Below are 20,471 nucleotides of genomic sequence, written 5' to 3' on the forward strand. Positions count from 1 at the left end.
CTCAAAACCACAGCAGAAAGAAACTGCTTATCTCCCCTCTCATCTCAGCTGCACCAAGTGCAGCAAGGATTGAACTCTTGAGGAATATAAAACGTTGGCACATCTGCAAAGGTTTACATAGTATCACATAGATTTTAAGATGCAGAAAAAATGCTTCACATGTGGATTAATAGTTCTCCACCATCCCAGCAAAATATTAATAGTGGGACTGTAGACACTTAGCAGAGAAAGTGGTGTTCTTTAAAAAGTAGTCTGACAAATCTTTACTTTTCAAACCACTGTATTAATTAATAATTTAGTAGTGAGCAAAATACATAAATTTCATAGTGATGACATTGTAGACCACAATAAAATACACAAGGAGAAACACAGCAGACAACAGAAATGTGAAGCAAGTAGATGTAGAAAAGATACAACTGAGGTGGCTTCAATTGTAACAGACAGTTACAAAATAATAGGCATAAAGAAAGCCATCAGTGGAAAGAATAGGTTGTGTCCATGTCAAAAACAGAAACACAAAAAATGATGTTTAAATAATACCTGTTCTGACTGGAATAGGAGCTGGTAATATGGGCTGATAGCCACCTAGGGAACATTTTAGAAGGTATATTACTAGAACTGATCCCCTTACTGTAATCTATTCAACTGGATACTCCTTCATGCTCGTTATTCCCTTAGTCTAGTAAGGTGCAATGCATTTCATTATTTGGTTACTATCTTTGGCACTGTCTGACATTCATTTGATTGCCATGATTACTCCATAACTCATGGACTGTAAAATAAAATCTTTCATTCACAAGCACATTTTCTCAGTCCATCTGCAGCTGCAGTGAAACTCACAAGCCTATCTATACACAGCCAGAGACTTCCTTTTTACTAAGTACAGTCTTCCCAAGGTGTTGCCTTTCTTACAAAGCTGCACACAGTCAGAGTAGCTTTGTGTGAACTCTTTAGCTCCTGTCAGAGCACAAGCCTGCTTTCTTTTTTTAGGTCATGTTCTAACAGAAACTGACAGGAATTTGGCCTCAATAGCTTCCACAGGATCAAGGTCTGGTTCAGTAAAGGATTAAGGCTATTGTTGCTGAGCACACACTGCCAGTAAGAGACCTTTCCTTTCTCTAATCTCTATTCTTTGACTCAGCCTCACACAGAACTATCTAAATAGAACATAGGTCACCAGGTAAATGCTTGTCCTTGGATGCAAACATATCACATTTGTTAAAACCAGTGCAAATTTTGGGTAGACTTTTCTAAACTTTTAGAAAATAATAGGTGATTTAACAAAATGCATTTCTTTGTAGGCATACAGTTTGTGCTAATTGGGAGTGGGGCTGCAGCCCAGCCTCATCCCCAATGGGCTACAGCTGTGAAAAGCACGTGAGCAGCATTGAAAGCAATGGAGTTCCCAAGTGCACTGACCAATCACCAAAGGGAACAGAGGGCACACAGGTGCAATGCATGAACATGAGGGGCTAAAAGGTTGGGCTAAAGAACAAGAAGGGCAGACACTTGCAGCCTTCTGAGTGGATATGATGTTATGCTGTATGGGTAGACACTTGAAACTGTCTGATGTGGTATGGTGTTACTCTGTATAAGTGAATGTTAAAGCTTTCTGAAATTGTATGGTGATACTCTGTGTATTGTGGCTGCAACTTTTTTTTATATTCCTGATTACACTTAGAATTTAGTATTTTTAGAGTTGTCATCTCTTATGTTTTCTGATGCTTGTGGTTTCCCTAGGTTTAAAAATCAAAAAGACCAGCCAAAGAGTAGCTTTAGTTTTAACAAACCCTTGGGTAGACAGTCTGCACCTTGGAGCATTTAGTTTTCCATTTAGGTGCAATGAGTACCTGGACACACAGTCCCTTTCCCTATCTAAATACCATTCCAGCCTAAATGATGTGTGGATTATTGTTTCCCATCCTGCTTTATTAAAATGTGAATACAGCAGGCTTCTCAATTGACAACAGCAGGCAGCACACATCTCCTCCCTGCACCTCACCTACAGGAGCAGCTCAGCTTTGGGGTAGTCTGACCCCCAAAATTATGCCTGGGTCTTGCTCATGTCCCTCTCCACATATGGGTGACTGCCAAAACAGCCAAACTTCTGCAGCCACCCAAGCATGGCTGGGCAATGCACAGAAGCACGAGGCACATGCTTGAACTATCAAGCCACCTAAATTTTCAGGCAAAAAATAAGCTGCAGTTTCTCTGAGCTGCAGAATATGCTCCTGGAAAGGTCAGCAACTCTTTGTACCTCCTGCTGAATCCACTATCTGGCCTTATCAGTGGGAACAAGGGCAACTGCAACCTGCCTTCACATTAGTCAAGCATAATAGAGCTGTGCAAGCTCATCTTCCCCAGCACTGCCACCAGGAACAATGAATCCCAAGGAAACGTGCCTGCCTACTTTTTCTGATCAGAAAGCTCCAGGGAAAACACACAACTGAGGCTCCCCCTCATTTCTGGTATATTTGGTTTGTGTGGCAAGGTTTTGGTACTGGCAGGGGCTTGGGGAGGGGGCTACAGTGAGAAGCTTCCAGAAGGCTCCCCTGTGTCTGACAGAGCCAGTGTCAGACAGCTGCAGGATGGACCCAAGGTTCAGCCTGTCAGTGACAGGGGTAGTGCCTGTGGGACAACAGATTTAAGAAGGGGAAAAAATCTGCACAACAATTTCATTTGAAGAGTGGAATGGAGTGAGAGCAACTCTGCAGACCCCAAGACCAATGAAAGAGGATGAGGAGCTGCTCCAGGCACTGAACAGAGATCCCCCTGCAGCCCCTGGTGCAGACCATGGTGAGGAGCTGTGTCCCTGCAGCCCAGGGAGGGCCATGAGGGAGCAGAGATCCACCCCAGTCCATGCAGGACCCCAGGCAGAGCAGGTGGGTGCCCAAAGGAGGCTGTGACCCTGTGGGGAGCCTGTGCTGGATCAGGCTCCTCTAAGGATCTGTGGCCCCAAGGAGAGAGGAGCCCACACCAGAGCAGGGTTGCTGGCAGGACTTGTGACCCTGAGGGGGCACCCCCTGGAGCAGGCTGTTCCTGAAGAACTGCATCCCAAAAAACCAAGAGTGGGAAGCCAAAAATCAGCTTGGAAAAAAGGAAGGCAAGGGTAGTTGTTTTAGATTTGGCTTTATGTCTCATGATCCTGCTCTGATTTGACTGGTATTAAATTCATTTTCCCACGTCAAGACTGCTTTGCCCATGACAGCAATTCGTGAGTGATCTCATCCAGTCCTGATCTCGACCCACGAGCCTCTCGTTGTACAGCCCCTCCCCTGCCCAGCTGCGGAGGGCAGTGCCAGGGCGGCTTTAGAGGGCGCCTGGCGTCCAGCCACGGTCAGCCTGCCAGAAGGCGACACGACTTGGGCGGGGGGGACGGGAAAGGGACCCCATGTATGGAGGCGGGGCCCTCCCGACCGCCTGGCACCTTCCCCCACAGGGCACAGGCCGGGCCCTTCCACTTCCACTCAGCGCGGGTGCAGCCGGGGCCGCCATGACGCCGCCATGGCACCGCCGCGGGCCGGGGCGCGGCCTCACGCGCCCGGCCCCGCCCCTGGCCCCGCCCCCGCCGCGGCGGCGTCACAGTGGCGCGTTCGGCCGCCCCGGCCCGCGCGTGACGTCGGCGCGTCCCGCGGTCCCGGCGGCGGGGCCGGAGGGAGCGGCAGGTGGCGGCGGGCGAGCGCAGCGGGCCCGAGCCGAGCCGAGCGGCGCGGGCCGGCCCGGCGGGTGAGTCCCCGTGCTGCCGCGGGCGCGCCCGAGCTGGAGCGGTCGGGGGGAGGCGGTGGCGGCGGCAGCAGCGGAGGTCTCGGGCACCAAAGGCCGCTCCGACAGCGCCCCCTGCACAGCCGCCCGGGGCCGAGGCGGTGCTGCCTCCCCTCGCCCCTCCGCCGCCGGCCGAGCTGGAGCGGGCGCCGCGGCCTTCCCGCGCGGGTGAGTGCCCTGAACAAAAGGCTGGCTGAGCTGGGCTGAGCCGAGCGGAGCGAGGGGCGGCCGCCCGGCGGGCAGAGCCCTGCCCGGTATTGTTTTGGCGGCGGGGCGGGTGGGGGGTGTCGCCCGGCGCCGCCCCGCCCGCGGGGTCACGTGCCGGGTGTCGGGGCCGCGGAGCCCCGTCGGGAGCCCTTCCCAAGGCCCCGCTCCGAGAGGCTGGCAGGGAGAGCCGGGACCACCGGCAGAGCCTCCCGGTCCCTCCTGCCGGCCAGGCCCCCTTCCGCGGAGCCGTGTCTCTGCAGGAGGCGGCGCCCCGACGGCGGTGCGGAGCGAGGTGCGCGCAGAGTGCCTGACCGGGCCCGGGCTTAGGCTGGACTCCATAGCCGGAGGTGTCTTCCAACCGTATAGGTTCTGTGAGTCGGGGGTTTCGTTGTGCTGGGCAGTAAAATAGGTCAGGAGCATGAGCCGTGGCGGCGTCACGCGTGGCGGAATGCCCTGGCCGAGCCGGCGCAGCGCTCCAGTTCCCGGGGCGATGTGCAGCGCTCCGGTGTGTGTGCCTTGGCCCCTCGGTGTCCCCGCTGTGCCCGGCCGGCCTCGGTCACTGCCGCCGGCGGCGTCAGCGCAGCGGCTCGGGCGGGCACGGGAGCGCGGCGCGGAACACCGGACAGAAGTAGCTCTGGGTTCCTGATGGAAGTGCTTTTGTTTCTTTGTGCCTGACCGCCTCGGCTCAAGTGTTTGCTTTGCATCCCTTCGGAATGTTGGAAGGGGACGTGAAATGTTGAAAGCGGGTCCCGCTTTCGGCGCGGTACATGTTGCCGCCACTGAAAAACATTAACTGAATATGAGGGTTTTATACGAATAAGACGATCGGAATGGTGAAATAGTTAAACTGAAACTGTGGGGGATTTTAATCCTAGTACAGCTTTTCAGTGATATGCCTGAGAAACGCTGTAGGTTTTGTTAGTGGGGTGTATTATGCAGTTATGTATTAGCAATTACAAGGAGGTGTAGGGAGCAGAGCTTTAAAACGTTTTGCCTCTGTCAGGTTTGTAATACTAAAAATCCGATCCTTCTTGCTTTGTTAGCTGCTGCATCTGGATGGTGAGCTACTCAAAAATAGATTCTGAAACATCTCTAGACATGCGGTACCAAAAATTACAGCGTGAAATAGTATTGAAGACATGCTGAAATCTGAATCTTCATTTGGTAATTTTAAATAAATCTTAAATATTGAACGTTTTTGCAAGAACTTGCTTTATAGTCTTGTGTGTTTAATAGTGTAGTTTTTTTCTAAGTCTGATGAAATGCCAGTTGTTTAAATTGCTATAATACAAAGTCTGTGGTAAGTGAAAAAAAAAGTTTTTTCTTGTTTCCTTCAAAATATATTGCATCAATTTAGATGTAATTGAATTGTCATTTATTTAAAGAGCTGGAACTGCAGTATTTTTATAGCTTATTGAGTAGTGAGCCCCTGGAAAAGTCTTTATATTGAAATTGATTTTTTTTCCTCTCTTCTGTGCGTGTTAATCAAGTCTTTATATATACATGAAGAGATGACCCTGTATTTATTTGAGTTTCTGAAGCATTGATAACTTAACATGAACCGGTTTCTGCTTCATTTTTGCACACTTTTGCTTTTGAGTGAGAAATTAACATTTTTCTTAGTTAAATAGATTGAAACAGGATATATGCTCAAAATTCAAGGTCAGTGCTCCAGTTGTAGCATAGGGAACAACTTCATTTTCAGTATATACAGCATTTTAATACTGAAATGGCTGACTGTTCTGCACTTGACTATTCTTCTATGATTCAATTCCAAGTGTAGATATAAATGTTGGGGTTTACTAATATGCAGTAGCCAGTGATAAGGAATGACAGGTAACCTGAAGCCTCATCACAACCAATTTCTGAGAATATTCTGAGTTTAAGAAACAGGTAGAAAAAAGTAGGCAAGCAGGGGAAACAGTGAAGTTACTTATCTGTTGTGCTATCCAGTACCAGGGACAGTTTTAAACATATCTGATGAGACTCAATACCTTGAGCTGGTAGTGTATTGACAGTAGCAGGCCATCAGACAGGAGAGTGATTTTTTCTTATTAGATAAAACAGCTGCCTTCTTTCTTCCCACACTGTCTGGCTCATGGTTACTTGTGGGGAAGGGCAGAATTCCGGGGATCATTTTCCCCTCCTACCCACCAAATGAGTCAAAAATTGGGGAGCTTGGTGGAAAAAAAATCCAAGTGTTTAATTACAGAAGAGCATTTATTCTTGTGAAAGAATACGGTTACTCTGCTGAGTTTTCAAGGGAGGAATTGATAAATTTGTGAGAGCTGTTTTAAAATAATGTGTATGGAGTTGCAGTATTCCTAGATTTCTATTATTTGAAGTAGGACGCGATAATAGGCTGATGTTTGTTGAATTCACCAGTGTTGCACTTGTGTGTTTTTAGGAAGCTAAGATTTTACTTACAGAGAAAGCTTAAGACTATGGGTAACTCTTCCTCAATATGTAGGAGCTGGCTTCCTAAATATGTATGCTTCTGATTTTGGTTTCATTGGGTTGGTTAGTTGTTAGTTGGGGTGAGGGTTTGTAATTGTTGATTTTTTTTTTTTCCTAAAGGAATAAGGGTGGAAAAATTGTGCTGTTGCTGATAATTTACTGCGTCTCATAATTTAACGAGCACAGTTGGCTGAACTGACTAGAAATGGTTTCATTCTATCTTGACCTAGTAAAAGCTTAATATTGTTCTTAAGGAGAGCCTGAAGTAATTTTGGGAGATAGGTCTGGTAGGAAGTCCACCACTTCAGATTCTTAAAGCGTGGAAGAAGTGGACGTGACTCTTCCCAGTAAGCCTCCTGAGAGACTTTCAAGTATAGAAAACAGCTCTTGCCCAGGTGACTTTAAAGGAGTCGTCATCATCCAAAAAGGGGCGTGTGTGTAACCACAAGGGTTTGTCTGTCCACTTAGTAGAATTTTCAGTACTGGCTTATTAAATAAGTAGCAATGACATGAAATATAGAGGTTATTTGATGTCAGTGTGTAAACTAGTTCTTTTCAAGACCTTTGCTGCAGTTGGAAGGTTGCCTTATCACAATCCTGTAATTATGCCTTTCTTGGATTCTTCTAGGTATAATTACATATCTTGAATGTGTGTATGCATTTTTATTTACTAAGAAATCTCTGGGAACCGACCCAACCTTTTTCTGCCATCTCCACATAGCATTTGGTTTTATGATGTGCTACCTCTAGTAGTGCATTATGAGAGGGAGCAGATAAAAGGCTTCAGGTGATACCTATTGAAGTAACAGAAAGCCAGCTCCAAGATGAAGGACTGAATACCACACCCAGAGCATCAAGCTTGTTGCAGCTGTCTCTTTGATCATAGAAAATATAGTATCTTGTCTAAGTGGATTAGTAGAGCCACAATTCTAACACGATTGCCGCTCTTGGTTTCAGATTGATGTGTGAAGAAAGGAAATCTGCTAGAACTATGAGGGGAGAAAAGGTGTGGATAGGCTTGTTAATTTTTGCATTTTTCCTTTGGAGCTCATTCTAAAAATAGCTATACAAAATGTTACATGGAGCTCAGCTGTAAAGAAAATAACATATTTGAGTAATGCTTCATGCACTGAAGTCATCTGAACACTCTGATATTAATGATAAATATTTGATCATTTGATAAAGGGCTATAGCACAGAACACTGTAGTGCTCCATCTTTCAGGGACTTATCACTTCCTGACTTTACTTGACTCTTACATGTCTGCTCTGCACTGTATTTATGCTGAAATGATTCTTTCCTTGAACACATTGAAATCAAAGAGGTGACATTCTCAGGTCTACTTCAAATCATTCCTATATATAATGTTCTGCAGCAGCTGGAAACTGTAGCTCAAGATGTTTGACAATCACCCAGAAAGCTACAGACCAAAAGGAAGAGGTGATTCTGTAGCTCATCTGTCTTTTTACAGAAGATTTGCTGCAGGTGGTTCTCTTAGGTCAAGACTTTGATGATTAGGTTGTGAGAATGCAAGAGTGATGGTCTCTCTTCCCCTTCTGATTGCAGTAATGGTCTCTCTTCCCCTTCTGCAGTTTGCAGATTCCTGCTGTAGGAACTTCTAAGGTATTTGTTAGGCACTTAGTGGCACTTAGTGATTATTAGGTTTGTGTGAAGTGGTTGGTGGCATTCACCAAATACATGACTGACATCATCTGCTAGCCTGAAGAGGGGTGTATTACCTCTGAGGTGTGGAGGCTGACTTGCATCCTTGTCCTCTTTTTTAGAAACTCTTTGCATTGTTGAACCTTGGAGCCCATCAGGACATTTTAAAGAAATTGAGGAAGGTCCTAATTAATTTTTGCTGTTTATTTACCTTGGATAAATTTACCTGTATTTACCTCAAATACAGGTCATAGAGTTTGTTTATAAGCTTGTAGGCTTATAAAGAAGAAAGTGCTGAATGTTCTGAGGTTCGTTCATTAATGATGCAATGATCTCTGTAAAAGAGGATGAGGATTCAAAGCTCTGAGCCTTGAAATACGAAGAGGCAAATTTCTGATTGAAATATGGGGGAGAATTGGGGGAAATCAGCTGTTTGTGCACACTGCTTTTCCTTAAGCATCTGATACTAGTCTGTGTCAGGATAACACACAGAGCTAGATGGTCCTTTGGGATGGTATCAAACCCAGAGTTTTATAAAAAGCTTTAGGAAGCCATTGTGACTTTCTAAATTTCCTAAATATAAGGAATCATTTATTAGAGGTTAAATTTGCATAAATGTAACATGCTCCAAACTTTGGTCTTTTACTCCTTTTGTGAGGTCACTATTTGGAAATGAGCGATTAACTTACTGTAGTAAAAAATAATTTCCTTTTATAATGCTTAAAAAAATTATTTTTTTGAGACAGACATCAAAATAAAAACTGTAGATCAAAATTGTTGGTTACAAAAACTTAAACAGAAGTCCAGTGATAGTTTTATTGAAAATAACATACAGCAAGTAAATAAAAGCATTGTAATTTCCTTTTTGTAACAGAACCGTGGCATTGTACTTTGCTTGCTTGTATCTCTGGACAACATTGTAATGGTGCTATTGTTTGCTTTCTGTTAGTTTGCAGGGAAGCTGAAACGCTGTAGTGTGCCACTGAGCAGGACAAGTCAGGAATGAGCCAGCCTTGGGAAGGAGCACCTGCCATCCTAGCTGGAGACGTCTGAAGAGAGGACATTTCAGTCTTCATGCTTCAGTAGAAATTACTAAGAAAAAGTAAGCTGTTGTTTTGTTAAGGAACTTAAACATGTCAGCTCCTTGATGGACTGCTTAGTTGGAGTTACAATTTGACCTGGATTTGAAGTGGTTTTGTGGGAATTTACATTTTCTTCCATTAGAGTCCAAGAAGGCCTGGGGTCTTTTCATGTAATTGTTACACATCACCTCTTCCATACTTCATGTATTGATGAAGGACCCATAGCTTAGAAATTACCTGTATTATTTAATATTGCCAATAAAAACCACAAGAGGTGGGATCTTGTAAGATTTTGGCCTAATTCCATACTGTTTCCATCGGTTTTAGGCTGTACTTGTTAAAATGCAGAGTTCAGGTTCTTTTTGGTCCCTTATTTATACCTGAATTGAGGATCTAAATACTTAAAATAAAACTATTTTTAAAATTATTCCTTGTGTTTAGTTAATTCTTAGTCAAGTAGTCAGTAATCAAGAATGTGATTTTCTACGATGCCAGGAGGGTTTTAAAGGGAACCCAATCCCCCCAAAAATAGAGCTTTCTTATTTGATAACAGTTCTGATATAAAACCTGTTTTGATTGAACCTTGTTACAAAATACTACTTTTAATTTCAGGTAAAATACTGTGTGGTCAGTTTTGTTTAGTTCTTAGTACCGTGAAGTTGCAGTGGAAGTGCTTCCACAGCCATAACATAGCAGAATAGCAGTCCGAGATGTTCGTCCTCGGTTCTGAAGGATACCTCTTCAGTAAAAACCTACATTTATGTCCCTTACCAGCTTGTAAACAAACCCCATGACCTAGATTTGGTATTAAGAAGGTAAATTGAAAAAAAAATAGCATCATGCTTTAAAAACAAAAAGTGAGACAGAATCCGTGTAGTTGATATAAATCTTCAAGTGCATAATTGTCCTGCATTCTGAGCACATGCAACTGCAGTTGTGCTTATCGTATCAGAGTTTTATGTTCCTGCATAGCACTTTTAGAGATAAGGGTTTGCTCCTCCAGCTCTATTCATTTTATACATAACATTTTCCTTAGAGTCATTAAGAATCAAATAGGAATTTCGAGAAAAAGCATTTACTCATTTTCATATCCTGCATTATTATCTTGATCTAGTAAGGGACCCCAAAGATCCCTCAAATTAATGGGTGACCTATTGAGCACAGTTCAAATGTTAGCATTTTTTGCTTTCAGTAAACAGGTGACAACTTTTAATCCTTCTTTCAGTTTACCTCAGAGTAAACTCTTTAGTTTAGCTCATGGTATCACAATTTGGTTTGTCAAAGTGCATTGCCTTTTTGATCCCTTTATTGCATTTTAATCACCTCCAAAATCTTAATTATGTAAGTGACTTGTGTAGAAGTTACTTACCTACAGGTTGTTTTAATCTTTTCTTTCACTCTGAAAAGGATAATTTTATAAAGCATATTCAGGGAGAAGCATCCTTTTGTAAAACTGTAGCATGGAAGTCAAAAGCTCTGCTGCTGTGCTTTTTTGCATTCTACTCTCATTGTGGGGGCACTTGAAAATTAAGATCCTTTCTCTCAGCCATGGTTAGCAAAAATCAATCAATAAATGGATTTCTCTTTCAGCTCTTCTGTTGTGAAATGATGGTTGGGTTGTGTTTGTGGTATTCTGAAATCTCAACAGACTTCGTTCTCCCTTTTTCTAATAAGTTTCTTGGTATAAACCCCAACATTTGCTATGAAAATCTGTTGTAAAATACATCCTCAGAAGTGTGCAGCTTCCAAAAAGCAACTTGTTCACAACATTGTTAGAATGGATCTCACAGATGTGTGTGTGCAGTAAAATCACAGTTGCCAGCTGGTAGGTAATGCTGTGTGTGTATCTGGCATGCTGATTTAAGAACTGTTATGCAGATTGGTCATTAATCTCAGAAAAAGAAATTCAGATATGAAACTGAAACGTAGATGGATACAATTTTGTGCTGCTTCAGGAAAAAGTATTTGAGCTGTAGAGCTTTTAAAATAATTATTTGATAAAAAGGGATTAAAGAGGCATTGGTCTTTGAAGAGGAAATTTTAGTGATAGAAGGAAACAGCATACAGAAAAATGTTTTAAGTAAATAGCACATGATACATTGTTGTAAAGATAAATATAGATACTGAGGCATAGGTTTTTGTTTAATCCCAGCATATATCAGTGGAAGCTTTTACAGTAATACTAGGCATTTTCTCTTGAGGTTACACATTTTGTTAGAAATGTGTATAACATTAGAACAGGCTGTCCAGGGAGCCTGTGGTATTTCCATCCTTGCAGATTTCAAAAAAACCCAGCTAGACAAAGCCACAGCTGGTCTCATCTAGCATTGGTGTTGGTGCCATGTGGAGCAGCAGACTTGACTAGGTGACTCTAAAGGTCCCTTTTGGCCCACATGCTTGTGGTAGTTTTGCATGAACTATTCCTAGCTACCTGCCCATACAACAAAGACTACTTCCACTGAAAGGCTGTTTTGTTGAATATCAGTCTTGAAGTTTCTTGGGGATTTTAAATTAAAAAAGGCACCTTTTTAGGCCCCATTCCCCAAAGCCTATTCTCCTCCCTCATTTGGTATCTGGTATTTGGTTTTGATTGTTAATAAATAAAATAAAAATGACCATGAAACAGACTGTGAAAGATTGCCATGGCAAAAATGTAGTTGAGAAACATTTGCATATTTAGGCTAGAATTTTTCAACTGCTTAAATCCTACACAATGCCAAAGTGATGCAGTTTTGCATTCCCCATTCTCTTACAGTTACAAAATCATCTTTAATAACAGAAATAAGATATGGCCAGAAAAAGTAAAGGCAATTACTTCACAAGCCAGTCAGATCAGAGCTGTGTGTCTTCTACAATACACTGCTGCTTCTGCTGGTCTGCAGTGATTCCTTTCAAGAGGTACTCGTATCTCAGGGAGTTCACTTGATGTTTAAGGAAAAGGAGCCCAGGGTATCTTCTAAAAAGGCCACCTCAGTTTTCAGATCTGGTTCTTTTTGCATCTCCCTGTGGTTGCTCTGAGCTCAGTTTGAGGGTAGTGTACCATGGTGGAAGGGAACTGAGAAACAGACTGGGAGAACTCTTCAGCTGGGTGCTGCTGTCAGGCTTATTTTCTATTATGTAAACCTAGTCTGAGATACTGTTCAGGGAGTCCCTTAATCAAACAGATGATCACCTATAGTCTGAAGAGAGATTGTTTAAGTTCAATTTGCAGCTATGTCACCTCTTGAGGAAAGAACCAAAATTTCTTTAAGGAGGTACCAGAGTAACTGGTTGGCTGAAGGTCCATTCAACTCTACTTCAGGGAGTGAACAGAGGGAATTCCAAAGTTTGTTTTCTGACTTGGTATGTTAACATGCTGCAAATTAAATAGATAAAAGGTTGGTGATAAGCAAAAGAAATCTCAGTGTAGTCCATCATCTCAGGAAACAGTAACTTGTTTAATTTGAAGTAAACATCTCGTTGTGTGGATTGTTGAGGTGAAATGTAATGCAAGGTGCTAGTTTAAGTTGACAGAATGAACTGATTTAAATTTCTTTGATCCTCTGCAGGATGGCTGGCTGTGGCGAAATAGATCATTCCATCAACATGCTTCCCACAAACAGGAAGACAAATGAGTCATGTACCAATGCAGCACCTTCCCTGCAAGTCCCTGAATGTGCTATCTGTCTGCAAACGTGTGTCCATCCAGTAAGTCTGCCCTGTAAGCATGTTTTCTGCTATCTGTGTGTTAAGGGCGCTTCTTGGCTTGGGAAACGATGTGCACTCTGCCGGCAGGAGATTCCTGAGGATTTCCTTGACAAGCCAACCTTATTGTCACCTGAAGAACTCAAAGCAGCAAGCAGAGGCAATGGAGAATATGCTTGGTATTATGAAGGTAGAAATGGCTGGTGGCAGTACGATGAACGTACCAGCAGAGAGCTGGAAGATGCCTTTTCCAAGGGTAAAAAGAGCACTGAAATGCTAATTGCTGGTTTTTTATACGTGGCCGACCTTGAGAATATGGTTCAGTATAGGAGAAATGAGCATGGACGTCGCAGAAAAATAAAACGGGACATAATAGATATACCAAAGAAGGGAGTGGCTGGGCTGAGGCTGGACTGTGACACCAACACTGTCAACCTGGCACGAGAGAGCTCCGCTGATGGTGCGGACAGCACACTGACTCCAGGGGCTGCAGCTGTGCAGCCTCTAGCAGCCATTTCTGTGAGGCCCCTACCTGCACTGGATGGCCAGCTCGTGAGCCCTTCGACGCCATCACCCGATGCAAGCAATTCTCTAGAGAACTCTTTTGCCCAGTTGCAAATAAATGGAGACAGTATGGCTGAAAGGAGTCACAGGGGAGAGGGAGAAGAAGACCACGAATCATCATCTTCTGGTAGGGTGCCAGCCCCCGACACCTCTGTGGAGGAGACCGAATCGGATGCCAGCAGCGACAGCGAGGATGTGTCTGCCCATCTTCAGCAACACCTGTCCTCTGGTCAGCAGAGACACTTGAGTGCTGCTGCAAGCCAGGCAGAAGCAGATAGACCAGGGGCAGGGGGTGGGGTGGCAAACACGAGTGTAAGATCTAGAAGGCCAGATGGACAGTGCACAGTCACTGAAGTTTAAATCTAGAGCCATGCGAAAAAAAATACTCAGTTGTAATTTTCTGTAAATTTTCTGTCCCCATTGGCATTGCACTCAAACCTAGCAGCGTGTTTGGTGGGAGGGTGGGGTGAAGGGGAGAAAACAGATTTGGCCTGTTTTAACTTAAGTCTCTTAACATGTCTCAGCTGGAAGACTCTTAACTCTAGGAAACTGGGTTGTCCTGTTAATGGTTTGAAAGCTGTTTAGCAATGCCCAGTTTTCTTGAAAATGTCTTGTGTTTATTTTGTAGCATTTTCCCCTTGAAGATACTCTATCCCTTTTTGGCCAATGTATATCTACTGTACAACTTGAATTGTCTTCATTATCTGACTGTTGCATTAAGTGTCTTACTACTTTCTGCATGGATTGATGTATGAAAAGAATACACTAAAGCTATGTGGAATCAGGCAAGGTGTTGGGTGTGAGCAGGATGCTTAATTTAACGTGAGAAAATAGATGTGAGTTTGGAGTTAAAATGTGTTTTTACTAGACAAGAGCAATCATTTACCTTCTTTCAATGGAAATGTAAAAAATGCTGTTAACTTGTGTTGGAAATTCTTACCTTTACACTTTCCATGGCTTTTTCACTGGCTTTGCCATCTAGTCCTTGTAGTTTTGTTTATTGAGATCTTTCTTGATTTGTCTTGTTTTTGTTACAGAATTTATAATTTAATAAAACTACATTTTATCAGTAACAATCTCAGATACGTTTCCAGTTTAATTGAACTTGAATGAAGGAATTTCAAAGAAAATGATCATAAAGCAGCTTCCCATGTTTACCACAAGGGAGGACTAGTTCTGAGTGGCATCCCTGACTGGCTGTCTCTCAAACACATCGGCTGTAGGCGTCTCATCTTTTACTGAACAATCTTGAGTTGCAAGCTTAATACTCACACAGACATCTGAAGAGCTGATTAACTCACTTCACTGTTGATGGCAGGCAGAATTACCACACACAAGCCTTATTTTAACAGCAGAAATGTTGATAAAAGAGGGTAAGTTATCAAAGTTGACCCTATAACAAAGGACGTGGATATTACAGCTGTTCTTCTGTTCATAAAAAAACAGCATGGCGGCAGCACAGGAATTGTAGTTTCGTGCTTGTATTATTAGCAGTGTAGTATTTCAACAGACTTCTGAATGTTAGAAGCCAGACCTTGAGAAACTCAGCTTGTCTTTTATCTCTCTGTTCTTTAACAGGTTTTTAACATTTTTTTTCAGACTGACAAACAGCATTAGTTGATTCTGGACTTTATTTTAAAATAAAGCTACTTAAACTCCAATTCATAGTATATGTATCTCAGAATAGAAAGGAACAGTAGCTGATACATAGGTACTACTGATCTTAAGACAGAAGTTGCTTTAAGGAAACAACTCTTTGAAGGGAATTAAAAGGCTGACTTTTAAAAATGGTAGATTTACACATCTATAACCTTCTTCTTACTGTAATGATGGATGATGTGTCTGATCTTGGACAAAGTTGTGCTCCTCTTCTGCTGCCTACAGGTGAGATCAGTGGGTCACAAAATGGCAGGTGAGACTAGGATGGAATAAGGAAGATTTCCTCCATTCTCAGTTAGGAATAAATGCTCTTGATCACAGATTTTCACTATAATCTTCCAGTATAATCTTTCCATAAGGAAATATGCCAATTACATGGACTTCAGGAAGGAAACTGGGTGGAATGCTTTTATTGCTGTTAGTTGCTAGCTGTCTTATTTCTCTGATTTGAGTTAGTATACAGTGGCTCTAACCAAAGTATGACTTTGTACTACAAAAGCCTTCATGAAGAACACTTCAGCTATGTGCACATGCTTCATGTGAGAGTATGGGTTGAAAAAAGCAAGAAAGAAAATAGAGGAACAGGACTCACTATATGCTGTAGGATTTACAGCCCAAACAGTCTACAAATTATTCTATCAGTGATTATCTTGGTTTTTGACCCAAGTAAAGAGTTCAGCCTCACACCCATGATACTGCTTTTGGCTCCTGCTGGCTGACTGCAGCTGTGAAACACTAAAATTAGTTAAAGTAAGGCTGGTAGGACTTTAATAGCCAGCCATCAGAGTAGCAAATGCACTCCCCAGATCAAGCTAGGGAAAAGTAGCAACTGATAATTCCCATCTTATATTTAAACCATTACTTTCAGTAGGAAATGTGTTCTCTGTCCATTTTAGCAAAGCCACAGCCACACTGCATTATGTGGTTGACTGTAACTCCATGCACTAAATGATTTTCAACTTGTGCAGCATAGCCAGAGAAATGCATAGTGGAGCAGAAGGGAAAATGAGAAAGGAAATTTAAATACTATAAAATCTACAGCATTTCATCATTTCCAGAACAGATAACCACAGATACAGGAATCCTATTTCATGGCTAAAAAAATATAAATCAGATAGAGACCCAAGCATTCTGCAAGAACACCTTGCTTATCTAGACTGACCATCGGGTAAATATATTTTTATCAGCAGCAAATAAGATAGAAGTATCTGTATTGTGAAAAGTGATCTCCATTATCCAACCTTTACAGGCTTGGTACAGAATCCACACTCCCATTAAACTCTTTGGTTGGCCCAGTACACAGAAGAAAAATAAGACAGACATTTCACAATGTAATAGGAAACTTAGTTTGCTGAGGAGGAAGCTGGCAAATTAGCCCCTAGGAAATACAAAAGCTGGCATGCTATTTAATTAGGGGACTGGGACTATCAATTTTGATGTTTCTAATTCATTTTGCGCATTTAGTGCTTCTTTGTTTTTAAACCATTTCAGAAGGGACAAACACCCCTGAGATGAAGCTTGACATCTTTAACAGTTGTAAAGAAAATACAAACATTTAACAACTGCTGGTTAAAGATATTTGCCACTTTAAAATGATAAGAAAGTGTTCTGTGAAATAAAGCATTTAGCTTTCAAATGGGTAAAATGGGATTCCATTTCATCTCAGTCTGAAACTTTCATCCTAGCACTCATGGTAATTTAGCTGGGCTGGTTTTGTATGAAGGGCTCTACTTACTTTTATAGTAAGAGAATATGGTATAAGACTACTCACAAAATCCTTGATCACAGCCTGTAATGTTCTTCAGAATGTCCTGTACCTATGCTTGGTATATTTATGATACCAGCAATATGGGTTTCCATAACCCTCTCTGGAACCGTTCTGAATGTGTCTTGGTGTGTAATAGTTAATTATTTGTCCTGTTTTCTTAGAAGCAAACATTGGCCTTTGATACAAATCAGAGAGGGTGGCTGGGGAAATACATTTGCTGAAATGAGAATTAAGCTCATTGTCTATAAATCAAAATGGAAAGAGATCCCCCAGAGGTGTACTTACCATTCACTAACTGCCAGCACAGATCTGGTTCAAAATGTGAAAGAAACCAGATTCTGCCTTTGTCCTACAATTTCTTCCCTCTCAAATTTCTATAACTCAGTACACAGAATACACTTAGGAGCCTAATATGCCAGAGAAAAAAAGATTCAAGGGTCTTACTCAGGTTCTAAGTAATTTTCACATCAATTTTAAAAACAATAACAGTATTAGTAGTGGCACATTTGTTCTTGCTAAAAGCAAAGACATAATCAGTTGCCCTTTAAAACTTTTTTTTTTGACTCACAACAACATTATGTGCTATTGCTTCAAAAAGTATGGACTGGAGTGTGCCTTGAAGGTTCAGTGATGCTGCTGTCTGGAATCCCTCACGAGTCTTGAGAAACTTCATGAAACGCAGAACAGCTTCACTACTAAACAGTCAAGTGCTGCCTGATTATACTAAAGCATTTGCTCTTCTGAGGTAATAGTTTTGAAGTTCTTTAGGGCATGGGAGAGAATCCAGCTACACAGAAGTAACCACTGGGCTACTGGATAAAAAGGATCCAGGGGGAGAAAGGCACAAACTAAAACACTAGTCTATTCCCCCTGTTCTCACTCCTGTGTCTTCTCTAACCTGAAAGAAAAATTTGAACTTTATTTTTGGGGAAGAGAGATTTTAAATCTTCGTCCATTAGCGCTCCAGATACTAAGGCAAAGATGCAGGATCAACAGGGGGGAGGTAAGTTCCGTATCTTCTCTGAGATGCCAACTCAAAACACATCCCTTTCCTCAGCATTTCTCTTGGTTGCTTCACACTATATTCATTGCTGTGAAAAGCACACAGTAAAACATCCCCAGCAGATCACAGAATCTGCTCAAAACTTACAGAATCTTAACAGGCAATCCAAGCCTAATTCCCAACATTGATTTGTCCCCAAGTCCTCAAACATATGCAGTTACCTCACTGTCTAAAACTCAGGACTCCTGCCACACTAGAAATCGTAACATGGATTTCCATCCAAGATACTGCCTTATTTTCTTAAGGGAGCTTGTTCCATGATCTTGAGCTAGTTATGTCTGGTCAGAGCAAGAAGGCATGTCAGTGGCACAAAGCCCAGAGCTTCCTTCTCTACATGCTTCCACAGAGTACTCAGGTCCTTGGCTCAGATCTCAGTCCCTGCTGGATTTAGAGACAAGTGCATCCTAACCAACAGTACAGGAAACTCTCAGTCACAAATATGTCTGTATGGTTTTGCTCTTACAGATCTTATTTTTAAAGCAGGCACTCTGTGTCAGTTTCTGATTTCTAAAGGGAAAACTTTCCCTACTGAGTTATCCAATTACTTGCATAGTCACTGGCATGAAGGGGAGACTGAGTTTTAAACCTTCTAGTAAGCCCAAATATACCCTACCAATGTAAAAATGCATTGAAGAAAGACATAGACATATCCACTCACATCTTACCAGAATGCTGAAGAACTCACATCACCCAGTCACCTAAGGACAAACCTTTTTGGGACATGACACATCATTGCCTTCCAAGATTTCAGCCAGATTCTGTGTAAAGAACCAGGCCAGCAGCTTTGCACAGGTACAAGATATGGGAATGTGCAGATGCGTGTGTGGGTAGTTGATTCCTTGAGCAGTGAGAAGACACCAAAATACATTTTAAAGCCTGAATCAGTGATAGCGAATGATTGCTAAAATTTTCTTAGTAACTCAAAGCTTCTCCTGTAAAAGCACCATTAAAATTGAAGGATACTTTCTCAGCAATTGCACAAAGAACTAACCAGAATGAAAAAATAAAAGCTATCCTCCCACTAGTAATCATCTTTTCTAACCTGCTTAAAGACACTGGATGGGGAACTCATTTTGCAGCTTTAGATGCACCTGTTCTGCAAATGAATTAACCTCATATCTTTGAAGTAATTAATTTCCATACTAGTTAAAAAACAAAACAAAACACCAAATAAAATAAATTTCAGCCTCATTCCAAATGAATTATAGTTCTATTTTCAGCACAGTATTTACCTTTACATAGTAATTTCACTAATCTCGATTCAGTGGGTGATTAGGACAGCAGAGAATCTGCCCGGGATTTCTCTGTGGTTGCACACCAAATATGCCTGCCTGACCTAAATGGCAGGAATGTTAATGCCATTTTAAATAGACAAGTCCTTAAATGATTCAGTTTAACGGCTGCTTTACTGAAAGCTTTGTTTGCAAAAAAGTCAAGCCCATTTCTTATGCATAAACCATCATTTATGTTTTGGTCTTCTCACCAATGCTTCCAAGTTGGCAGGCCCACCCCATACAGTTCCAAAAATGCCCTTCTCTGTCCTTAGGGCATCTTCCAGTGGGAGCTCTCTTGCTGCTGTCACGACCTTTTTCGCGGCCCGAACGACGGCGGCCGGACCGTCCGTGTACTGACTGAGCCAGGCGCGGGCCTCTGCCAGCGCCGCGGCCTCATCCGCGGAGGGCAGGGCGAGCTCGGCGAGCCCCAGCGCCAGCGCCCTCTCGGGGCCCACCCGCTCGGCCCCGGCCAGCAGCTGCAGCGCTGCCCCGCTGCCCACGAGCCGCACCAGCCGCGCACCGCCTCCCCAGCCCGGCACCAGCCCCATGCGCTTGTGGACAAACCGAATCTCGCTTCCAGGCGTCATCAACCTGCCAATGAAGAACACACAGAGGTCAGTCCATGCATGCACTGCCTTTTGTTTTCAGCTCGATAGCCCCTAATTTTCTTTTTTCTCCTCCCCCCTGCTTCCAGAGGTGGATACAACTTGACAGCGTGCTCATTACAGCCGGAGCTGGAGTCTCAATTTTTACATCACATGGTGTCCTAACTGCAGCTTTTGGCCCTTCTCAAAATTAGACACACATGCTGCTACAAGTAAAGATTTTTAGTGCCCATACTGATACATCTAGTCAGTTCTAAAAAGTGTTGAAACCAGAGCTGCAGAGGATATGTTACATTTATTCACAGTGCCACACGGCCTTGCTAATTCATCCATAAACCAAACGGGTATTGGTAAAACCCAAGCAAACCAACACACAAAACATTTCTTAAGAGGATAGACGTGGTCTTAGTGCTGATCTGAACTGGGGAGGTTCTGTCAGCACCATGGTGATTACAGCATGGGTGGGGCTTTTTGGTTCTGTATTTTAGAGATCCATTTGTGTTCGATTTCTAATTGCTCATTCATTACAGAAAGGAAAATCAGGATGGATGCTCAACTTGTGTATCACAATGCACAATAGAATGGCTTTCTATTTATGTCTGCAGTGTGTAATAGAATTGCTCCTCTCTACAAGGTAAGTAATATTCTTCTTTCCAAAGATGTCACATCTTTCTTTTCTATGCTT

At 42.7% G+C, this 20,471-nt stretch overlaps 2 protein-coding genes across 16 annotated transcripts in view; one reads left to right on the forward strand and one right to left on the reverse strand.

Annotated features, from left to right (window-relative positions):
* The first annotated feature begins 1,503 nt into the window (after positions 1-1,503).
* On the forward strand, positions 1,504-14,498 carry RNF146 (ring finger protein 146). 9 transcript variants are annotated; one of them, XM_064708005.1, is made up of 4 exons: positions 3,642-3,726; positions 5,013-5,133; positions 9,037-9,189; positions 12,718-14,498. In XM_064708005.1, exon 4 carries the CDS (start codon positions 12,719-12,721, stop codon positions 13,775-13,777), a length of 1,059 nt encoding a protein of 352 aa, XP_064564075.1. In that variant the 5' UTR covers positions 3,642-3,726; positions 5,013-5,133; positions 9,037-9,189; position 12,718; the 3' UTR covers positions 13,778-14,498. The 9 variants fall into 9 exon arrangements, with proteins under 9 accessions (XP_064564082.1, XP_064564078.1, XP_064564075.1 ...); XM_064708006.1 differs by lacking the exon at positions 3,642-3,726 and adding an exon at positions 3,771-3,930; XM_064708004.1 differs by lacking the exon at positions 3,642-3,726 and adding an exon at positions 4,068-4,340.
* A 532-nt stretch (positions 14,499-15,030) lies between these two features.
* Positions 15,031-20,471, reverse strand: part of ECHDC1 (ethylmalonyl-CoA decarboxylase 1) — a 44,512-nt gene continuing 39,071 nt past the window's right edge. For all 7 annotated transcript variants that reach the window (XM_064708014.1, XM_064708015.1, XM_064708017.1 and 4 more), the window contains exon 6: positions 15,031-19,772. In XM_064708014.1, the coding sequence (XP_064564084.1) occupies positions 19,367-19,772 (406 nt within the window). In that variant the 3' untranslated portion in view covers positions 15,031-19,366. The remainder of the gene's footprint in view (positions 19,773-20,471) is intronic.

This window comes from Zonotrichia leucophrys, chromosome 3, assembly GCF_028769735.1.
Source record: "Zonotrichia leucophrys gambelii isolate GWCS_2022_RI chromosome 3, RI_Zleu_2.0, whole genome shotgun sequence".
NCBI lineage: Eukaryota > Metazoa > Chordata > Aves > Passeriformes > Passerellidae > Zonotrichia > Zonotrichia leucophrys.